General features: G+C 40.9%; 1 protein-coding gene across 2 annotated transcripts; it reads left to right on the top strand.

Annotated features, from left to right (window-relative positions):
* Positions 1-138: 138 nt before the first annotated feature.
* On the top strand, positions 139-2,664 carry LOC124229292 (mammaglobin-A-like). Of its 2 annotated transcripts, XR_006885847.1 has the most exons (4): positions 139-239; positions 609-796; positions 1,219-1,306; positions 2,454-2,664. XR_006885847.1 is itself a non-coding variant. In XM_046644434.1 (3 exons), exons 1-3 carry the CDS (start codon positions 185-187, stop codon positions 2,490-2,492), a joined length of 282 nt encoding a protein of 93 aa, XP_046500390.1. In that variant the 5' UTR covers positions 139-184; the 3' UTR covers positions 2,493-2,664. The 2 variants fall into 2 exon arrangements, 1 of the variants encoding a protein (XP_046500390.1); XM_046644434.1 differs by lacking the exon at positions 1,219-1,306.
* The last annotated feature ends 16,010 nt before the right edge of the window (positions 2,665-18,674 follow it).

Genomic DNA, 18,674 nt, shown 5'->3' with positions numbered 1-18,674 from the left:
GGCTGATTCTCCCTGTTGTTTCCTGGTCCAGAGCCAAGTTTATCGTGTGACTCATTCCCTCATTTAGGGGAGGAGTTAAGTTGGGGACCAGGAGAATAAAAGAAGGAGTTCTTATGCTCCCTTCCAGAGTGACTCCCTTCATCCCTGCCACATCAGAGACCTTCCAACAACAGCTGCCTCCACCATGAAGCTGGTGACGGTCCTCATGCTGGCGGCCTTCCCGCTTTACTGCTATGCAGGTGAGGACTGACAGGGAGGGCAGGCCTTGGGCTAAAGGTTGTTGCCAGGGCCCCTGTGGAAGAATTCCTGGTCCCCAAACCCCTGTAAAGAGCATCTCATTTCTCCAATGTCCTCGCTTCTCATGGTTGCACAGTGTTTGGCTTCTCTGGGCTGTGAAGGCAGGAAGTGGGGAGGGCAGATGTTTTAGGGCTTAAAGGAAGCCCCAGATCCTGAGTTTACTCTCCTAGAACTGAGAACTCAACACTATTTGCCATAATCTTTCTGAATGTGTGTCTCTGTTGGGATTTAAGAATATGACTATTGCAGGTACACCCAAAATGGGTCCACACCTCCACACTTGAGCCCAAATTTGCATGCTTTTGTCCCAGGTTCTGGCTGCAGTGTTTACGAGGATTTGGTTGATCAGACAATTGATCCTACACAGTCCCCGGCTGAGTATGTAGCAGCTTTTCAAGAGTTCATAACAGATAACGCCACTGCAAAGGCCGCAATGGAATTGAAGCAATGTTATCTCAACCAGTCAAATGAAACTTTGGCCAATTTTGATCAGATGATGGTAATTTCAGTTTTTTCTCATGTGCTTTTAAACTGCTAGACAGGGAAATGCCGACTCTAAGTTTGTCACTAATTATGCCAAAGCAGCAATGAACATGCCTTGTTTTATTTCAGTGAATTTAATTCTTGGTGAGTGTGCATACTGTGACATCAAGACAGCCATCAGGGCCTTAGTGCTGATTCTCCTCTTCACTTTGTGGAATCTTTAGCCAATGATGAAAGACAAAAGAAGGAAACAATGCTCAGGCAAAGGCTTACCTACTCCTCAGCTTTCTAGTCCACACACACACATGCACACACGTTTTCTATCAAGGTAAAAACATCTGATTCTTAAGAAGTCCCTCACTTATGTGAGTGATCCACAAAAAGATCCACTTCTTCATAGAAGCAAATGATAACATGATCTTAAGAATTTTTTGACAGAGTCCAGAAAATTCCATTTGAGGAAGTTTCCACTCATCTTATTAAAAGAATGGAAAATACAACTTCAACTGAATCAAAATTTGTTAGTGTAAGTGATTGGATCCCTCAACCACGAATTAAATACCCCTTGCACAACAACAGCAGATCACGGGTATGAATCCACCATGGGTGATAGAATTGTTGAAAACAACAATGAGTGTATAACAACGAGTAAATCTTTCTAATTATAAGGAGATATTGTTTAGCTTTTTCCTAGCATTTATTCTTTATCTTAGAGGATTATTTAAAACATTCCAGAGTAGACAATGTAGGAATATTGCCAAAAGAATACAGATAAACATGTACATCACTAAGGAGATTCTGACACAGTGTACAGCATGGATGAACTTGAGGATGTTGTGATAAATGACATAAGCCAGTGACAAAAAGACAAATATTGCATGACTCCACTTGTATCAGGTTTCTAGAGCAGCCAATCTCATAGAAACAGAAGGTAGAATAGTGGTTTCCTGGGGTTGGGTGTTGAGGAAAATGGGAGTTGTTTAACAGGTACAAAGTTTCACTTTACCAAGTTGAAAGTGTTCTGGAAACTGGCTGGAATGCAAAGTCAGTACACGTAACACTATTAAAGTGTGTATTGAAAACGGTGAAAATGGTCAACTTTATGTTATGTCTATCTACCTTAATTAATTTTTTTTTAAATGAACAACCCCTGCAATAAAGGGATATGATAGATTTTTCTTTAAAAACCTGGACTAGACTAATCACTCAGAATGCGCATTTCCAATATTCTGTAGACCACAAAGGTAATGGTGGAGGCATCAGACTGTTCTCTATATTTCTGACACGTCAGGCAACACAGGAACTCAAAATTTTTACATTTCCTTGGATTTGAGCTGAGATTCCACAATTCTATGTCGGAAACTGACAATACACACGGTATATATATTGGATAAGTTATTTCAAAGAACAAGAAACATGGAAAAATTATTAAACGGGGTTCCTGGTGAGGAACAGATATGGAAACCCGAGCACCACTTTAGCATCAATAACTGTCCCCTGAACAATAGAATGAAAACAAGGCAATTCTGATTTTACTACCAGCACTAACTTTCTTGGATGTCCAATGTATGTGGACAAACCCAGGAAAACAATGAGAAGAGTTTGTTTTTCAAGATTTTACTTCGTAAGAGAGAATTGAAAGTCTAAGCGATGTCTCTGTTTCTGTTTTCCAGCAAGCAATATTTGAAAGTGTTTGGTGTGCTGCGTTTTAACTTTCCACAAGAACTGGCTCAGAGAACTACATAGAATGGTCAGAAACCCACTGCCGATTGCTAAAAACCACAGCTTTTCTTTCTTTTATGTCTTTGCTCTGCAAATTGCCGGACAATTGTTGAAACCTCATTTACATTTTCATTTCAATAAAGTATCTGCAGCCCTAAAGTTCTTTTTTGTTATTTGATTAAAGTTGAGAGTTTAGAAAGCCTCAGCGGTCACACAGGTGTCTGCTTGTGTGCACATGCACACATTCACACGCATAATTCTTCATTAAGATCTCATGGATGAGGGATTGAAGAATCTGAGAAGCCTTTGTTCCTTCCAATGTGTAGCCCAACCTTGACCTTCTCTCTGGAAAAGTGACTTTCCTCCCTAATCACCCCGTCTCCCCCAGCACTGTCTCTGACACCCTCAGACACAGAGGTTCTACTGGTTGGGTCCTGCTCAGTTTCCTGATCCACTGCTTCATCTCCATGCTGAGCCCTGTGCTCCATGGTGAGGCTCTTCTCTCAGCTCTCTCTGTCCCTGACCCAAGTGTGCAAGGCCAGCAATAGAGCCAGCCAGGAAGGTGACTCGTGCAAAACAGGGGTGGATCCTGTCTCGATTTTACAATTGATATATGGCATTAATGTTGATTTTTAAAAATATTTTATTAAAATATTATTTACCCTAATTACTGAAATTTTTGTTACCCCTTAAAGTGTGTGACACCCCCTAGTCCTGTCCCTGCAAGTGGCAATGTGGTCCATTTGCTCATTCCCGCAATGCCCTGCAAAGCAGTGAAGGTTGAGGGAAATGTGTGTGTTCTGTAGGAACAAAGCAAAGCAAGCCAGTTTTCATTGAACCTGAGCTCTCCTTTCTTTATCAGTGCCCACACTCCTGTCACTGGGGATAAGTTAGTGCCACCCTTTCTGATCACACCTCAGCAGGTCCCTCTTCCTTCCTGGGCTGTCCTCTCACCCAAGAAGACCCTTGACCCTTTCTCAGGACAATTCAGCTCACACCAGGGCTGGCTCTTCCACCAGGATAACACATGCAGGGCATTAGGTACACAATGTATTTATGGTTCCACATAAATGTTACAATTTCTTTAAAAATATTCACCTAAAGTGACTATAGTAGGGGCCAGCCTGGTGGCACAGCAGTTAAGTTCACCTGCTCTGCTTCAGCTGCCCAGGGTTCGCTGGTTCAGATCCTGGGCATGGACCTTTGCACCACTCATCAAGCCACACTGTGTGACAGGTGTCACACACACACACACACAAATAGAGGAAGATGGGCACAGATCTTAGCCCAGGGCCAATTCTCCTCAGAAAAACAGAGGAGTACTGGTGGTGGATGTTAGCTCAGGGATAATCTCTCCCCCAGAAAAGCGACCATGGTAATAATGAACGAGTGTGGATATATTCATCTTTATACCTATGTAGTGGTAAGATGTAATATTTAATGTTTCTGTGGAGAAGTGTCTAAAAGTACCTAAGATTCACAGAAGTTACAATGAGGCCCTCCCCTCCTCCCTCTGCAAAATACCTCAGGGCCCTTGACACCATAAGACCCAGGAAAAAGGGTCCTTTCCTTGGACCTACACTTTAGAGGTTCTCCCCTATTACACAAACAGACACAGACATACACACAAACACAGCATTATTTATTAAGAATTCATGATGGGCTGGCCCAGTGGCCAAGTGGTTAAGTGTTGTCATCACGAATCTGTGAAGGAAATGGAAATCCAGATCCATGAAGCTAGAAAAAGCCTACTAGGATGAACTGAAGAAATGTACACTGAGACATGGTGATCAAATTTTCAAAGTAATAATAAAGAGAATTTTGAAACTAGCAGTTGAAAAGAAACTCATCACATACGAGGAAGTCCCATAATACTAACAGTGACTGTTACAGCAGAAACCTTGTTGACCAGGAGAATGAGGTATGATATTCAAAGTGCTGAGAGAAAATACAGCCAACCTAGGATACCATGCCCATCAAAACTATCCCTAGAAAAATGAAGGGAAGGATTCAACAATTCTACTTTTTTAGAAAATAGCGTAAGAAAATTAGTAACAACATGGATGACCAATCTTATTGCTGTGAACATGTAATTTCAACAGCCAAAGGATGAAAGAGTAAATACATCTTAATGATCATACGGCTGAGGATATAAAACTACACGAGATGAACTGCCAATTTAAAAACAAAAACTTAATACCAATATGTACTGGAGGACAACTCTTTTCAAGCCCTATCTTCGAATTATTTGGTTCTTCTACATTGTTCCTAGAATAAAATTTAAAATCTTTACAAGACATGAAGGATAGATAAAGACTCTCCAGGGCAAACAAAAGCTGAGGGATTTTATCATCACTCAATCTACCTTACAAATAATGCAAAAGAGAATTTTTCATGGAAACAAAAAGATGCTAAATAGCATCATAAAAGCATGTGAAAGTATAAAAGCCATGGGTAAAGGCAAATTTATACACAAATACAGAATATTGTAATATGGTAATGGTTGTGTTTAAATCGCCTTTCATTCTAGTGTAAAATTTAGAAGACAAAGGTATTAAAAATAAGTATAAGTACGAAAGTATGTTAAGGGATACACAATATAAAAAGAGGTTAAGTGTAATGTCTATAATATAAAGTGTGAGGAGGTAGAAGGAAAAGTGAAGAGTTTAGGTATGCAATTGAAGTTAAGTTCTTTTGGGGTTTAATAGACTCTTATAACTATAATATACTTTTCGTAAGCCTCATGGTAACCACAAAGAAAATACCTACGACAAATTCAAAAAAGAAAAAGAAAAAGGCATCAGAGCAGGTTACTAAAAGAGATCCACGAATCACAAGGAAAAATCACAAGAGAGGTAAAGGTAGACAACACAGTGAAAATCAGAGAGAAAACAATGAACATAATAGAAATAGTAAGTTCTTCAATATCAGTAGTTTCTTTTGACTCTTAATGGGTTAAACTCTCCAATCAAAAGACGTAGTGTGGCTGAATGGACAAAAGAAAGATCTAACCAAAGGCAGTCTACGAGAGACTCATTTTATATTTAAGGACACACATAGGCTGAAAGTGAATGGATGGAAAAAGATATTCCATGCCAGTAGTAAACAAAAGAAAGCAGGATTGACAATACTTCTTTCAGATAAAATAAACTTTAAGTCAACAACTGTCATAAGAAACAAAGAAGGTCATTATTTACTGATAAAACGGTCAATTCATCAGGAAGTTATAAAAATTATAAATACTTTATGCACCCAACATCAGGGCATCTACGTACATCATGAAGAAATAGACAAAAGTGAAGGGAGAAATAGACAGCCATATAAAAAGAGTAGGAGACTTTAATACTTTACTCTCAATTATAGATAGAACATCCAGACGGAAAATCAATAGAAAATCTGTGGACTTGAACAACAGACAGGTCAAATGGACCTACTAGACATTAAGGAATATTCCACCCAAAAGCAATAGAATATGTCTTCTTCTCAAGTACACAGGGAACATTTTCCAGGAGTGATCATATGTTAGGTCAAAAAACAGGTCTTAACAAGTTAAGACAAGTAAAATCATGCCGAGTGTCTTTTCCCATCACAGTGGAATAAAACTAGAAATCAATAACCGAGGTTTGAAATAATAGGACATATGTATTGGTTTCTGCCCATGGATCCTGACACAGAGATCCCAAGACCTTCATAATTTCCTTACTGTTGAGAGAACTAGGAGTTTAAGTAGCTTGAAGGTTTTGATTGCTTTCACTCTTCAATCTAAGGCCTCAGTGTCCATGGGAGATGCTCCAAGGCTGTGCTAGGAGACTTTGAAAGGACTAAAGAAACCACCCCAAATCTTCACCACATTTGAACCTCAGCCAAGCATGGATTGAACATTCACCCTCATTCCCAGTGGGTTTGCCTGGCTGAGAGGGAGATCATTATAAAAAAGCCCCTTTGACCCCTCCCTCCCAAACAAATGGCCTAGTGTTGGTTTAAATCTCTGCCGTGTCACTAAAGTGGATGTAACTTTAACATGTTCCTCTGTTTTTGCTTCTTTAAATCATCTCCACTCTGCACATCTTGAGAGGAAGACCTTGGTATTTTCACCTCTTTCCTTGTTGCCTGAGCAAGCACAGATTCTGTGCTCAATCAGTAGTGAATGAATAGAATCAATTTTTAGACTCAATTATGCTGGGAGAAATTGGACCGTTGCATTCTCTAACTGAGGATGGTTCATCTCTCTCCCTTACTACTCGTTGTTCCTACAGGTTCAATAAACCTGGGAGTTTGATCCCTGCTCTTCCTTTCCAGGGGAGACAAAAGGGGAAAGGAATAAGAAGTCCCCAAAGACAGTCTGAGGCAACTTCCAGAGAGGATTTCTACATGTGGGCTTAAGAAACCCAGGCACTGGGGTGGACAGTACTGGTCCAGAGCACCTGCAATGAGCTGCTGCCAACCTAAGTTCACCTGGCTGCAGTTTCACTCCCTTCCTCAGAAGTCCATGTGGCTCAGTTCCCAGCATGCACTGAGGTCAGATCTTCCTCTGTTTTGACTCTTCGCAAAGTTGCTGAAGGTTGACTGTTGCTCCAGCATAGATGCTTTCTTTTTCTTCAAGTCATATCCTCCAAGCTGCCTCCCTGAATGCCCCCTAGTTAGGTGATCATTTTCCGCGCTCCCATAGTTCATTAAGCACAGCCATTAGTGGGCTTCTGTGGTTACTATAGACACTGCTTCTTCAACCACCACTGAGGTGACATCAAAAGCTGAGAAAATATGACTCTTCCCACCTTCCAATCTCCCATCAGTTGGGAGAACCCAACTTCCACTGGAGAATCTAACAAGAGGGCAGCTGGCAAGAGAGTCTCGGAAGTGTAACCTGCAGGCCTTCAGTTTTAGCAATAAAGAGATGAATCGTAGAAAGTAAAGCTGCAACTAGTAAAATACAGCCCCTGTCTAGCACACAGTGATATAATCTACAGAGTTTTGCTTTTATTTTCACCCCAATGGAGAACATTTGTCTGGCCTATAGAAAAGACAGTGCCTGGCAAGTTTGTTGCGTACAACATGATAAACAAGACTTAAACAGCATAATAAATGTATCGACTAACCAAAACCTACACTTTATTGGTCAATACTCATGTACTAGGTAGCACTGGGATAAGAAAAATTCCTATAAGTTCTTGTGCCTTACTCCTAATGAGAATCGGACGTACATTGAGCAAGATTTGGGGGGAGATGATAAACCTGTGTGTACATGAATTTAGATGGTAATGGAGATAAATGAGGGCTATAACCACAAGAAACAGAAAGCTTTCATTGTCCACATCACCAGAAAAGACCGTTCAAGGAGAAAGGTCTTTCTGGCGAGCAGAGTATAAAGTTAAGCAAAGTAAATAGTCTTGGGGATCCCACAGCGAGTATCAGTTCATCAGTTTCCTCACAAGTCCTGAGGTTATTTGGCCACTTTCTCCATACAGCTCTTCCAGAATTCATAAACAGTTTCATTCAACCTGTTCTGGATGTCACAGTGTAACACTTTCTTCTCTGGGAGAAAATGTGCCTGTCTTCATTGTCCTAAATGACACCTGTGTCAGCAGAAGAATCACATTCCCCCTGTTTGGGTGGTACCTCTGATGTGGTTGTGACTTACTGTCCTCAAGTGCCTTGTTCACACGTGGAGCTGATTTATAATGAGATGCATGTACCTGAAGAATGGTCCAGCTCACCTTACTGACTGTGGGGTCAAGAAGAGTTCTTATGACCTGGCTTCATTGCTGAAAGGCAGACCTCCCTCTGGAATCCCTTTATGTAAGATCAGCTCCTCAGGTAGAAAGAGGTATTAGAACAGTGCTTTACCTTAGTGTGATAGCCTTACTCCTTATGAAAAGGAGTTTGGGTTGGGGGAGAATCCTTGGTGTTCAGGTGTCTTCTAATGGTGGAAGAAACCACTGAAGAATCCTAGAAATCTCATGGACCCATGACAATTTCATATGTGAGTGCTCCACAGTCATCTCAGTGCAGCCTGATGTTCATTACGTCATTGAGAGGGCTTTCAACCACTTGAGGCATCTTCCTTGTAATTTATTTAGTCCCTTATTTGCCACTAGATTTGTGTATGACTTTGCCAGAGCCCTGGGATTGGGATGTGATATATGGTTGTAATTTGATGTTTACAACTTGGCATGTCTGTTGGAAAATTTGTCTTATAAGTTGAGGTCCTTGGTCTTGGTCTTTTTTTAATAGAATCCCACCCAGGGGACCACATACTGGAGCAAATGGAGTAACAAGTCAATAATAGGTGGATCTGGGTAAATGTGTATGTATGTTCTTCTTGTGTACATATCATTGCAGCTCTTCTGTAAGTTCAAGTTACTTTCAAATACAAAGTTAAAGATTGTATTACTGAGGCAAAGTGTATTGTGATGAACAAACTTCTGCCTTCCCAAGAAGTAAGGGGAGGACATCCAGGGAGGGTATATGGTACAGGTGGGTCATGGGAGTCCTCATTGCTGGGTGATGGTGTATGAAGTCAATGTGTTGTTGGATGAAGTGTCCTCAAACTCCGGGTTGTGTCTGAAATGGCACCTGGACTGGATTTCCAGCATTGTGAAATGCACAATTAGGGCAGGGACACGCAGTGAGAAATTGTTATGGAAAACTCAGGAGCAAGCCAAAAATTTCTGATGTTTTTCTACCTTCTTTTTCCTAGGAAACAACCCAGAAAAAAGATTTAGACATCACAAGACCATCACCTCATCGCAAAAATTGGTGAACAAGGGGAAGGAAATAATCTCTGATGCCCAATGGCCTTTTCCATGTCATGGCCCTTCCTCTGCAGCTCAGAGCTTGTAGCAAGAAATCTGAGTACAGATTAGGAGTCAAGGCAGGAAGTCTTTGGGAATAGTAAGGAGCGGCTCCATCAGCTCACACATTTCCCTGAGGAACCTCAGGGCATAAAGTGAGTAGGCTCAAAAGTGCACGATGGCAAGCAAAGAAGTACAGAAATGGCTTAGATGAGTTTGTAAGATGAGGTACATCAGTGATCTGGGTACCAGCAGAGATGCTTACAGCTCTGGATACAGAACAGATGTATGTATTTCAATTTTTGGTATTTCTTGAATATATGAAGTAAAATGTTATTGGAAATCTCTCTTAATGACCAGAATGAGAACTTTTTCAGATTTTATATATCCATGGACAATATCATTTACTGAAAAAATTAGGCAGTTCGAATAATGTTTTTCATCTCTATAGATGTAAACTCTGAAAATACTAGTCGCTTGAATGCGCAAATGTGAAAAAAAATGATTCTGTGGAATTGAGGTCAAATGATTCTCGAATTCCTCTGGGGTATGGGCTAAAAACAACATTATGATCTATCAGTCAAAAATATTTTTAATTACTTATAAGCCACAGCTAAATTAGGTCCTCCTTGGATTTTATTCAAAGCAAGGAATCAGAATCCACTTTCTATAGAAAAAATTTTGTGTACCACAAAATAGTACTTTACATTTATTTTTCTGACTCTAGATATTTGTACAAGTAGAGTCAATGCTGTGTAAGTTCTGATGGATGATGTATATGCCTTCTGTCTTTCTAAACTGGAACAAGAATGTATATGAGAGGGGAGGGGGAAAATGAGAACAAGTGTAACCGCATGGTACATACTGTAAAAGTGTATGTGGACATTCCCATCCAGAAGTGATGCTTCTTAAGTGTTTCTATCCAGCATGTATGTGTTAATCAATTAGAAACTTAAGCCCTAGAGAATCCCTGGGATTTCAGCCTCACAAGAGGACATGTGTGATCAGTGCATCCTGTGGAGGACATGAGTCCAGAGACCTTGTGTGCCTTGGGGATAAATAATATCTGTCCCCACCCACCACCCTCCTGTACTGAGTTCCAATATTAAGTATTTAGGATTTTGAAATCACAATAACAGTCACTTAGAGGTGTCCATAAGACAATAAATTAAGTGATTGAAAGTAATGGTCTCTTCTTAACTGAAAGAAATTCCAATGGAACAGAGCCGAATTCTGAAGCACACTCTGTTAGCATTTAGGATAAATAAGCATTCCTCATTGGCAGAGTCAGTTAGATTCAGTTGGATATTTGACTTTTGGAATGATGCAACTTATTTTATTTGACTTACTGCTTATATTTTTTTCCTTTTGTTCCACGAGTGTAATAGCTGACATTTACTGCCAGACACTGTTCCTAGCATTTTTCTTGTTAGTTTATGTATCCTAACACAAATCCTATGGGGTAAGCACTATTATTGTCACCCTTATTTTACGAATGAAGAAACTGAGGCTGAGATGTCGGCACCTTGCTGATGTCCCTATAAGTAGAAAGTGCCAGAGCTGAGCCTGAACCCAGGTAGTCTGGCCCTAAAGTTGGGCTCTTCCCCACTGCTCAATAAATGAATACATTCGAATTTTCAAAGATCCAAACAGCAGTTCAGAACTCAAAACAAAGTGTAAGACTGGCCAGCTAAGATTCTGCTGTGGGCTGGAGTGAATTTGTAGAATCTTTCAAGAATAGTTGACTTCTTTAAATTTCCTAATATTTCCTTCAGGAACAAAGCGTGTGGCACTGTTTCTAAGATTCCTCTTTATATTTGTGAGTAAGGTTTCATGATTTTATCCTCAAGGGTTTGCATATTTCCGATCATGTATATTTCAATGTACCGTGGCTGCTGCTGTTGTTTGTATCGCCAACGGATGATGTTTTCCGTGATGTCACGAAACGAAACAGTAATAGCAGGTTTATAGGAAAGTGATTGAGGACTATATGCAGATCTTATATTCAGCCACATAATGAACTTAAATCCGTTCTAATAATTTTTTTTCTGTAGATTATCTTAGATTTCTCTGATAGTTGATCAATTATCTGTATATGGTGACTAACTCACTGATTCCTTGTTTACCTGATCTTTTTCTTGTTTGAAGAGAATGTTTTAACAAGATGTTTCCCTTTGTCTTATTTTATAGTCTTAATTTTTTTAGAGCAGTTTTACGTTCACAGAAAACTTGAAGATGGAAGCGGAGAGTTCCAATACATCCGTACATGCACAGCATCCCACACCGTCAACATCCCACATCTGATGGTACATTTGTTATAACTGGCGACCCTATACTGATGCACCATTACCAATCAGTCAAGTTACGTTAGAATTTACTCTGAGGTTGTACATTCTATGGGCTTTGACAGATGTGTAATGACGTGCATCCAGCATTATAGTATCATACAGAATAGTATCACTATTCTGAAATTCCTCTTCTCTGCCTATTCATCCCTCTCTCCTCCCTTACCCATGGAAACCACTCGTCTTCGACTGTCTCCATAATTTTGCCCTTTCCAGGATATCATGGTTGGAATTATATAGTATGTAACTTTTCAAGTTCGCTTCTTTCACTCAATAATATACATTTAAGTTTCCTCCTTGTCATTTAATGGCTTACAGTTCATTTTTTTCAAAATTGAATTTCCCCGAATTTTAGGACTGTATTCCGTTGTCTGAATGTACTACAGTTTCTTTATCCCGTCTCCTATTGTAGAAGGTCTTGATTTCTTCCAAGTTTTGGCAATTATGAATAAAGTTGCTGTAAACATCATGTGCAGGTTTTTGTGTGGACAACAGTTTCAACTGCCTTTGGTAAATACCAAGGAGCTCAATTGCTGGATTGTATGGGAAGAGCATGTTTAGTTCTGTAAGAAACCACAAAACTGTCTTCCAAGATAACTGTACCATTCTGCATTCCCACCAGCAATGAGTGAGGGTTTCTATTCTTCCTCATCCTCACCGGTATTTGGTATTGTCATAAATGATCTGTTTTAAAAGTGAAAAGGAATAAAAGGGGTTGAACTGAGGCGGAAGAAGGATCTAGGATGAGGAAGCATCAACTAGAAGAATTCAATTGAGTCAGAAACTGAGATGCAAGCAGCCGAGATAGAATCTAACCGTCATCCACCTCAATTCCATCTCACAGGTCACCACTACCAGGCATCCCAAATGAATGTACCACTTTGCTTCTCTACAGACACATACCATCAATGCTTGAGCTCGACCTACGGGCTTCCAAACTATGCACGTCTGAGCAAGTTTCTTGCTTTCTGGGTGTTAGTTGACTCAACTGTTAAAATGGGAAATATAATAGCTTATAGATTTGTAGCAATGGTTGAATATGATAAATTGTTTTTCCACATTGTCTGGCTATCATTAGCAATAAAAAATTATTGCTACTCTTTTTATTATCATTATTATTATTAGTTACAGAAAGTCTTGCAACCCAAAGAGCCTGCATGGAGAGTAAAAATAGTATGTTTCCAGATATAATCAGCGTACTGTTATTTTGATGACTCGATTTTTATTGAACATTTTATTCTCCCACTCCCGGGTCTCTGGCAACCACCGTTCTACTCCCTGTTTCTGTGAATTTGACTACACTGGGTACTTCACACAAAGGGAATCATGCAGCATTTGTCTTTTTGTGACTGCCTTATTCCACTTAGTATATTGTCCCCAAGCTTCATCCATAAATGTAGCACGTGACAGAATTTCCTTACTTTATAAGCTGAATATGCATAATACTCCATTTTATGGTGGTATCACATTTTCTTTGTCCATTCGTCTGTCCATGGATGCTTGGGTTGCTTCTACTTCTTGGTTATTGTAAATGAGGCTGCTATGAGCATGGAAATGCAAATATGTGTTTGAGACCCTGCTTTCAATTCTTTTGCATATATACTCAGAGGTAAACTTGATTGACCATATCATAATTCTATTTTTAATTTTTTGAGGGACCTTCAGACTCCTTTCCTTAGCAGCTGCACCATTTTTCTTTCCCACCAGAAATGCACAAGTATTCCTATTTCTCCACATCTTTGCCAAAACTTGTTCTTTTCTTTTCTTTTCTTTGGATAGTAGCCGTTACAATGGGTGTGAAAAACTCGTGTGATTTTGACTTGAGATCTGAAACACAGCAAGAAAGCACCGGGGCAAAAAATCTAGATGTTTCTCACCTCACCTATTCATTCTGCCACCATTGTCCACAGAGCAAAGCAGATCTCCTTGATTTGCACCATCCTGTCTCTCCAGTCATAAAGCCTTCCCTATTCTCCCATTTACTACTGTGTCTTTCAGGGTAACCTGGGTTTCTGATGTTCCCTCAACAATCCATGTGGTTTATGCTGTCTTGTCTCCCTTCATGCTGTTCCCTCAGCATCCCTCCTCCAAACATTTCTCTATGTCCAAATTCTATATGCTCCTTTCTATACCTACCTTCACTTCCTAATGCCTGTAATCAGAATGGTCCTCATCTCCCTCTGCATTGCCAGAGAGCACTCTGCTTATGGTTGGGAGAAGCAGAGGATGAGCCCCTGTGGGCTTCTCTACTGCTGGGACCCTGATGCCTCAGAAAGTGAGATCGTCCTAATTGACAAGTAAACTAAAGAGGAGCTTCTTTTAGTCAACTTAGAGCTTGATTTGATTTGAAATCTCTTTGTTCCTTTAGAAACAGTAGATTAGAGTAGGAAATGAGTAGTTGGAGAGGTAGTCTTCCTCTTCAAACTGTTTTCTCTTAGGATCCTGAAAACTACTTATTTCTTCCATAATTGTCCCTATGCTACTAACCTTTCTTCCTCATCTGCCCCAAAACAAACGTGGCACAGCAGGCATCATTTTACACTAAAGATACAGCCTAACCAAGTTTGTGATGTGTTAATTCACATTCATTCATTTATTCAAGGAATATTTGCTTATCTTCCTCTCTGGGCCAGGCCCTGTGCTAAGTAAAGATGAGCAAAATAGGACACTGTCCTGCCATCAAGGAGCTAAATTCGAGGGGGGCTCCCATCAGTTACTGGTTATACATTTGTAAAGCTACAGTCTCAGTAATTGCTACAAAGGAGGGTGCATGGTGCCAGCAATGTCTATAAATTGGAACTTTGACTCAGTCATTGGAGACTGTGACACCGACAGGTGGCATCAGCCCTGAGTGAGGAAGGGAGGGCTGGAAGTCAGACCTCAGGACCTACCATGTGCTATGTGGGCAGGACCAGTGAGCCTGTCTAGGTACAAATATGGCTGGGCTCCCCAGGCTCCTGAGTCCAGCTCCTAATTGTTCTTGCATGTTATAACTGAAAACTCAAAGGAAAATAAACCATGAAGGAGTCCCTGTCTGTCCTGCTGGTCACTCTGACCCTTGCTGCTGCAAGGATGAGTATCATTTCTAATAGGTCCAGCACTAGCCCTGGTAAATGACCTCTGAATCAGGTGAACTTAACTGGAGTGTGAACAAATTAAAATCCAAACTTTTTCCTCTACTTGTGAACTAGTATCCAAAAATCCCAGGGCTCATTTTATTAAATCCCAATACTCTGGAACTTGTACAGAAAACCACTGCCGGCAAGTTTTAAGAGTTTTCCACTTGAAGCCTCACTCCTTGCCTGTGGTCTCTGTTTCAGAAGCAGGATGACATAAGATTTGGATGTGAATCATGGCTCTGCCACTTGCCAGCGCTTCGACCTTGAACAAAATGCTTAATCTCTCCAAGTGACCTCTTGTCATTGCTTTTAGAGCTATCACCAAGAGTAGCTATGACAATGCAGTGGATTAATTGTGTCAGGAGTCCACCTCTAGGTATCAAGCAAACATCAGTTTTCAGATGTCCTCCTTCCAGATTTTTTTAGGTGTCAGTTGAGTGCACAGCTTTTTAACTCGTATATTCACACATGTAATAACTTTACGTCTGGAAGAGTTTTAGGAGAGTTCTCAGTTCAGGAAGAGTCAGTGTTCTCTAAATCTCTGAGTAATAAATCTTCAAATGGGCTCTGAATCAGCAGCACTCAACATGTCTAGACATACTACTAGTTTTCTAGGATTACTGCCAGGGGTTGTAGTAGAACTAGTAAAATCATTAGGGCTACGGTTTCTATTAGTCTAGGTTAATTCTAGCCATTCATTCAACAATACTTTTGCAAGTCTTCATACCGTCTATATTCACCCAAGATGTTGAATGTTTCTCTTTCATCTAACTTTCTAAACTGCATCCTCTTTCCTCACGTGGTCTCTGATTTACCCTCTCCAAATTCTCTGCATAGTGTGACATCTGACCAGGGTTGAGATCAGAGCCTGATGGAGCAGATCCTGGGCTGCAGGGGCATTGCAAAGACTTGGGGGAATGGAGAATCCAGACCAGTAAAAGTGGTTAATTCAAGTCTCGGCACAATTCCAGTGAGGTCAGGAATGAGCCAAACTTCCCACCTCTCACCCTCTCTGAGAAATTCTTTACAACACTACAGAATAACAGAGCCAATCATAACTTTGTGTGTAACCTTTAAATGTGTTCAAACTGATTAGGTTTATTTTTTTCAGCTTTTAAGCTATGTCTGCAAACAATGACATAATCCTACTTCTGTGTGTGTGTGTGAGGACGTTTGTCACTGAGCTAACATCTGTGCAAATCTTCTTCTGTTTCTTGTGGGACGCCACCACAGCGTGGCTTGAGGAGCAGTGCTAGGTCCACACCCAGGATGCAAACCTGCAAACACTTGGGTTCTCAAGCAGAGCACACGATCTTAACTACTATGCCACTGGCCCGACCCCCCATTCTGTAATTTAGTCTCAAAATAGCATCTTTCAACATATAAATAGTTTACTTAATCTTCTCCAGATTTCTTCTCCCTTCCCAAATCTTGTATAATCTGACTACCATTCACTTGAAAAATTGTTGACTAAAATCTCCTCCTCCCCAATAGCCAAGACAAAATAACGTGTCACTCTTTTTCGCAGGCAAAACTTAATTTTTTAAATCTAGGAAACGTGAGTTTCAGCAATCCAAGAGAGTCTTGGAATGTAGTGGGTGTACTTTACAAAAGGGAGAAACTGAACCAAGCACGAGGACCCCTGGTGTCCAGTCATGGCTCTGCCACTTGCAGTGTGACCTGGAAGAAATCGTGATCCTGAGGGTCTCACACTGTTATCAGCATGTGATGAGATGGGAATATAAAATGCCTGGGTTTCCTGTCTAGTTCTTACATCAGAGCCCTAGGAAAAATCAACTTTCCTCACATCAGTTGCATTTCCTTTTCTTCTGCTCCAGCCAATGCAGGTCTGTCCATTCATTCTTACTGATTTCATATCCTTCTTGTTCCTTAATGAACCTGTCTACAAGGTACGACTTCAGAGGTTTTCCACACCTCCAGAAACTTAGGAAGAAGAGATGCAAGTGAAAAGATGCATGGATAATAAATCTTTTGGGAACAGACTGTTGGTTTCAAAAGCATTGGTAATTCTTCCTTCTTTGTACACAGAGGCTTCTGCTCAGGTCAACTGCCAGGAAGGAGGTCAGGGTACTGCTCTTGGGGACACAGGAGGTGGAGACAACAGCCTCACTGTTCGCCTCTGATAGGATGACCTGTGGCCACATGATGGATGATAACAGCACACCTGCTGAACTATACTAAGGCTTTACAGATTATCCGGGCATGCTCTTCCTTCTCAGGTCACCTCTTTGGGAACCAGGTTCCCCGTAGCGTCCAGAGGAGGAGGACACTTGGGGTCTCACACAGTGATGTTGAAGGGCCAAAGCACTGCTGCCTCCCTGCCTGGGAGCTTTCCTGAGGGCGAGTTCCCTCACCCAGTCCCTAAGGAATCTCAGTGGGATTGTTGGGAATGTTGAATAGGGAGACAGGTTGGGGGCCAAATAGGCTCCACCCTCTGTCAGGATGGCGTTGGGACTAGCTGTATTTTCTGCCCACTTCTGCAGAGCTGAGGCCCACTCCTTATAGCACCATCCACTTTTCCACTCCTCTCCCATGACTCTCCTCCTTATCATTGCCAGTGGGCAGACACACTCCTTGTTACATCTCCTGCAGCCACATGTGAAGGTGAAACACTTAAATTACGCCTTTATCAAGAAATTAGATATTTAAAGGCACCTCTCAGCCCATCTACCACTGGATTTAGGTCATGAGGTTCAGCTTCAAATGCCCATAGAACCTGAATCTTCGTGCTGAGAAGCACATGTGCCGTCAGGTTGAATTTCCGCATCCTGAGGCTGGGAATCTCCTGTGAGCAGTACTTCCCAAGTCCTCTCCCATTCCTGTTCCGATCTCTCAACCCTGTGTCCCCTTTGGAGTGAACTAGTAGAGTCTTCTGTCCCAGGACATCAGAGAAAAGAGATCTTGGGCTGCTCTGCCCAACCCTTCAGCCCCTCCTTCCATAGAACCCTGAGTTATACTCTTGGGTCTCCTCAGGTTTATTTGTTGGTCTATGAAAATGGTTCTTTCCTCACTTGCATGGCTGGTTGTAATTGTATCTGGGTCTATTTAGTTTATCACACACTTGGGTCCTGCTTATCTTCCATCTGCCTTTTGTTGGTTGAAATTTCATTGATATCTTAGCGCGAACAAAGGTCTGTGTTAATATGTCATCTCCAGGAGCAGCATGACTGACCTGCCTTTTCTCTCTTTCTTTTTCTATTTCAGGGAAAAATATATTTGAAGTGGGCTTACAATGATATATCAAATCTTCTATTGTCATACCTCTAGTCTTTCAATGATCACCTGAACTTCACTGGAAAATGTAAAGGTTTCAACATCTTACTTCAATATATTACTTGGCCGGACTTTTCTATTTGTCATGTCATCATCCAAAAGTCTCTGTCCTTGAGTTGGAGTGGATTTTGTCATGAAGTGGCCATTGAGTGTTGTGACTAGCAAATTTCAGAGACCGAATTTCCAGCTACCCATGGTGGCCCTGAGATGCAGGGATCATGAGAGAAAATATTTGGTCTTAAATCATCCTGCATTACTTTACAGATTTCCCATTTATGCAGCCATGAGTGAAAAGGATGATGAAGTGTAAAAAGCAATTAAATCATCCCTGCTACTGGTCTTGTATTGAGAGATACCTGCAGCCTAACTTTCTGCCTAGTCATGTGGTTCCCTGCCAGTAGCATCACTAGTATTTTGGCCTCATCATAATCACAAGCAACCTGCTTGGTCCTCTTCCCTTCCCTGTGATTTCAATCCCATGAACTGTCCAGTGTAATGTGTTTTCATCTACCTCTCAATTTATAGTGAATATCCAGGGTTCAATTTCAGTTAGTTCTCTTTTACTCTGCACATTCACTCACATTCCTTGTTATTGTCTATTCCACTCTCCAAGACCTCAAGCT

This window comes from Equus quagga, chromosome 17 (assembly GCF_021613505.1).
Source record: "Equus quagga isolate Etosha38 chromosome 17, UCLA_HA_Equagga_1.0, whole genome shotgun sequence".
Taxonomy (NCBI): domain Eukaryota; kingdom Metazoa; phylum Chordata; class Mammalia; order Perissodactyla; family Equidae; genus Equus; species Equus quagga.
The sequence above is the reverse complement of the archived record's forward strand: the minus strand, read 5'-3'. Positions and strand labels throughout refer to the sequence as shown.

Bases quoted from the DNA above. Each gene is read 5' to 3' on its own strand.
- LOC124229292 (XM_046644434.1), top strand. From the start codon at position 185: ATGAAGCTGGTGACGGTCCTCATGCTGGCGGCCTTCCCGCTTTACTGC. The intron at 240-608 runs GTGAGGACTGAC...CTTTTGTCCCAG, and splicing joins CCCGCTTTACTGCTATGCAG to GTTCTGGCTGCAGTGTTTAC. The intron at 797-2,453 runs GTAATTTCAGTT...TCTGTTTTCCAG, and splicing joins CCAATTTTGATCAGATGATG to CAAGCAATATTTGAAAGTGT.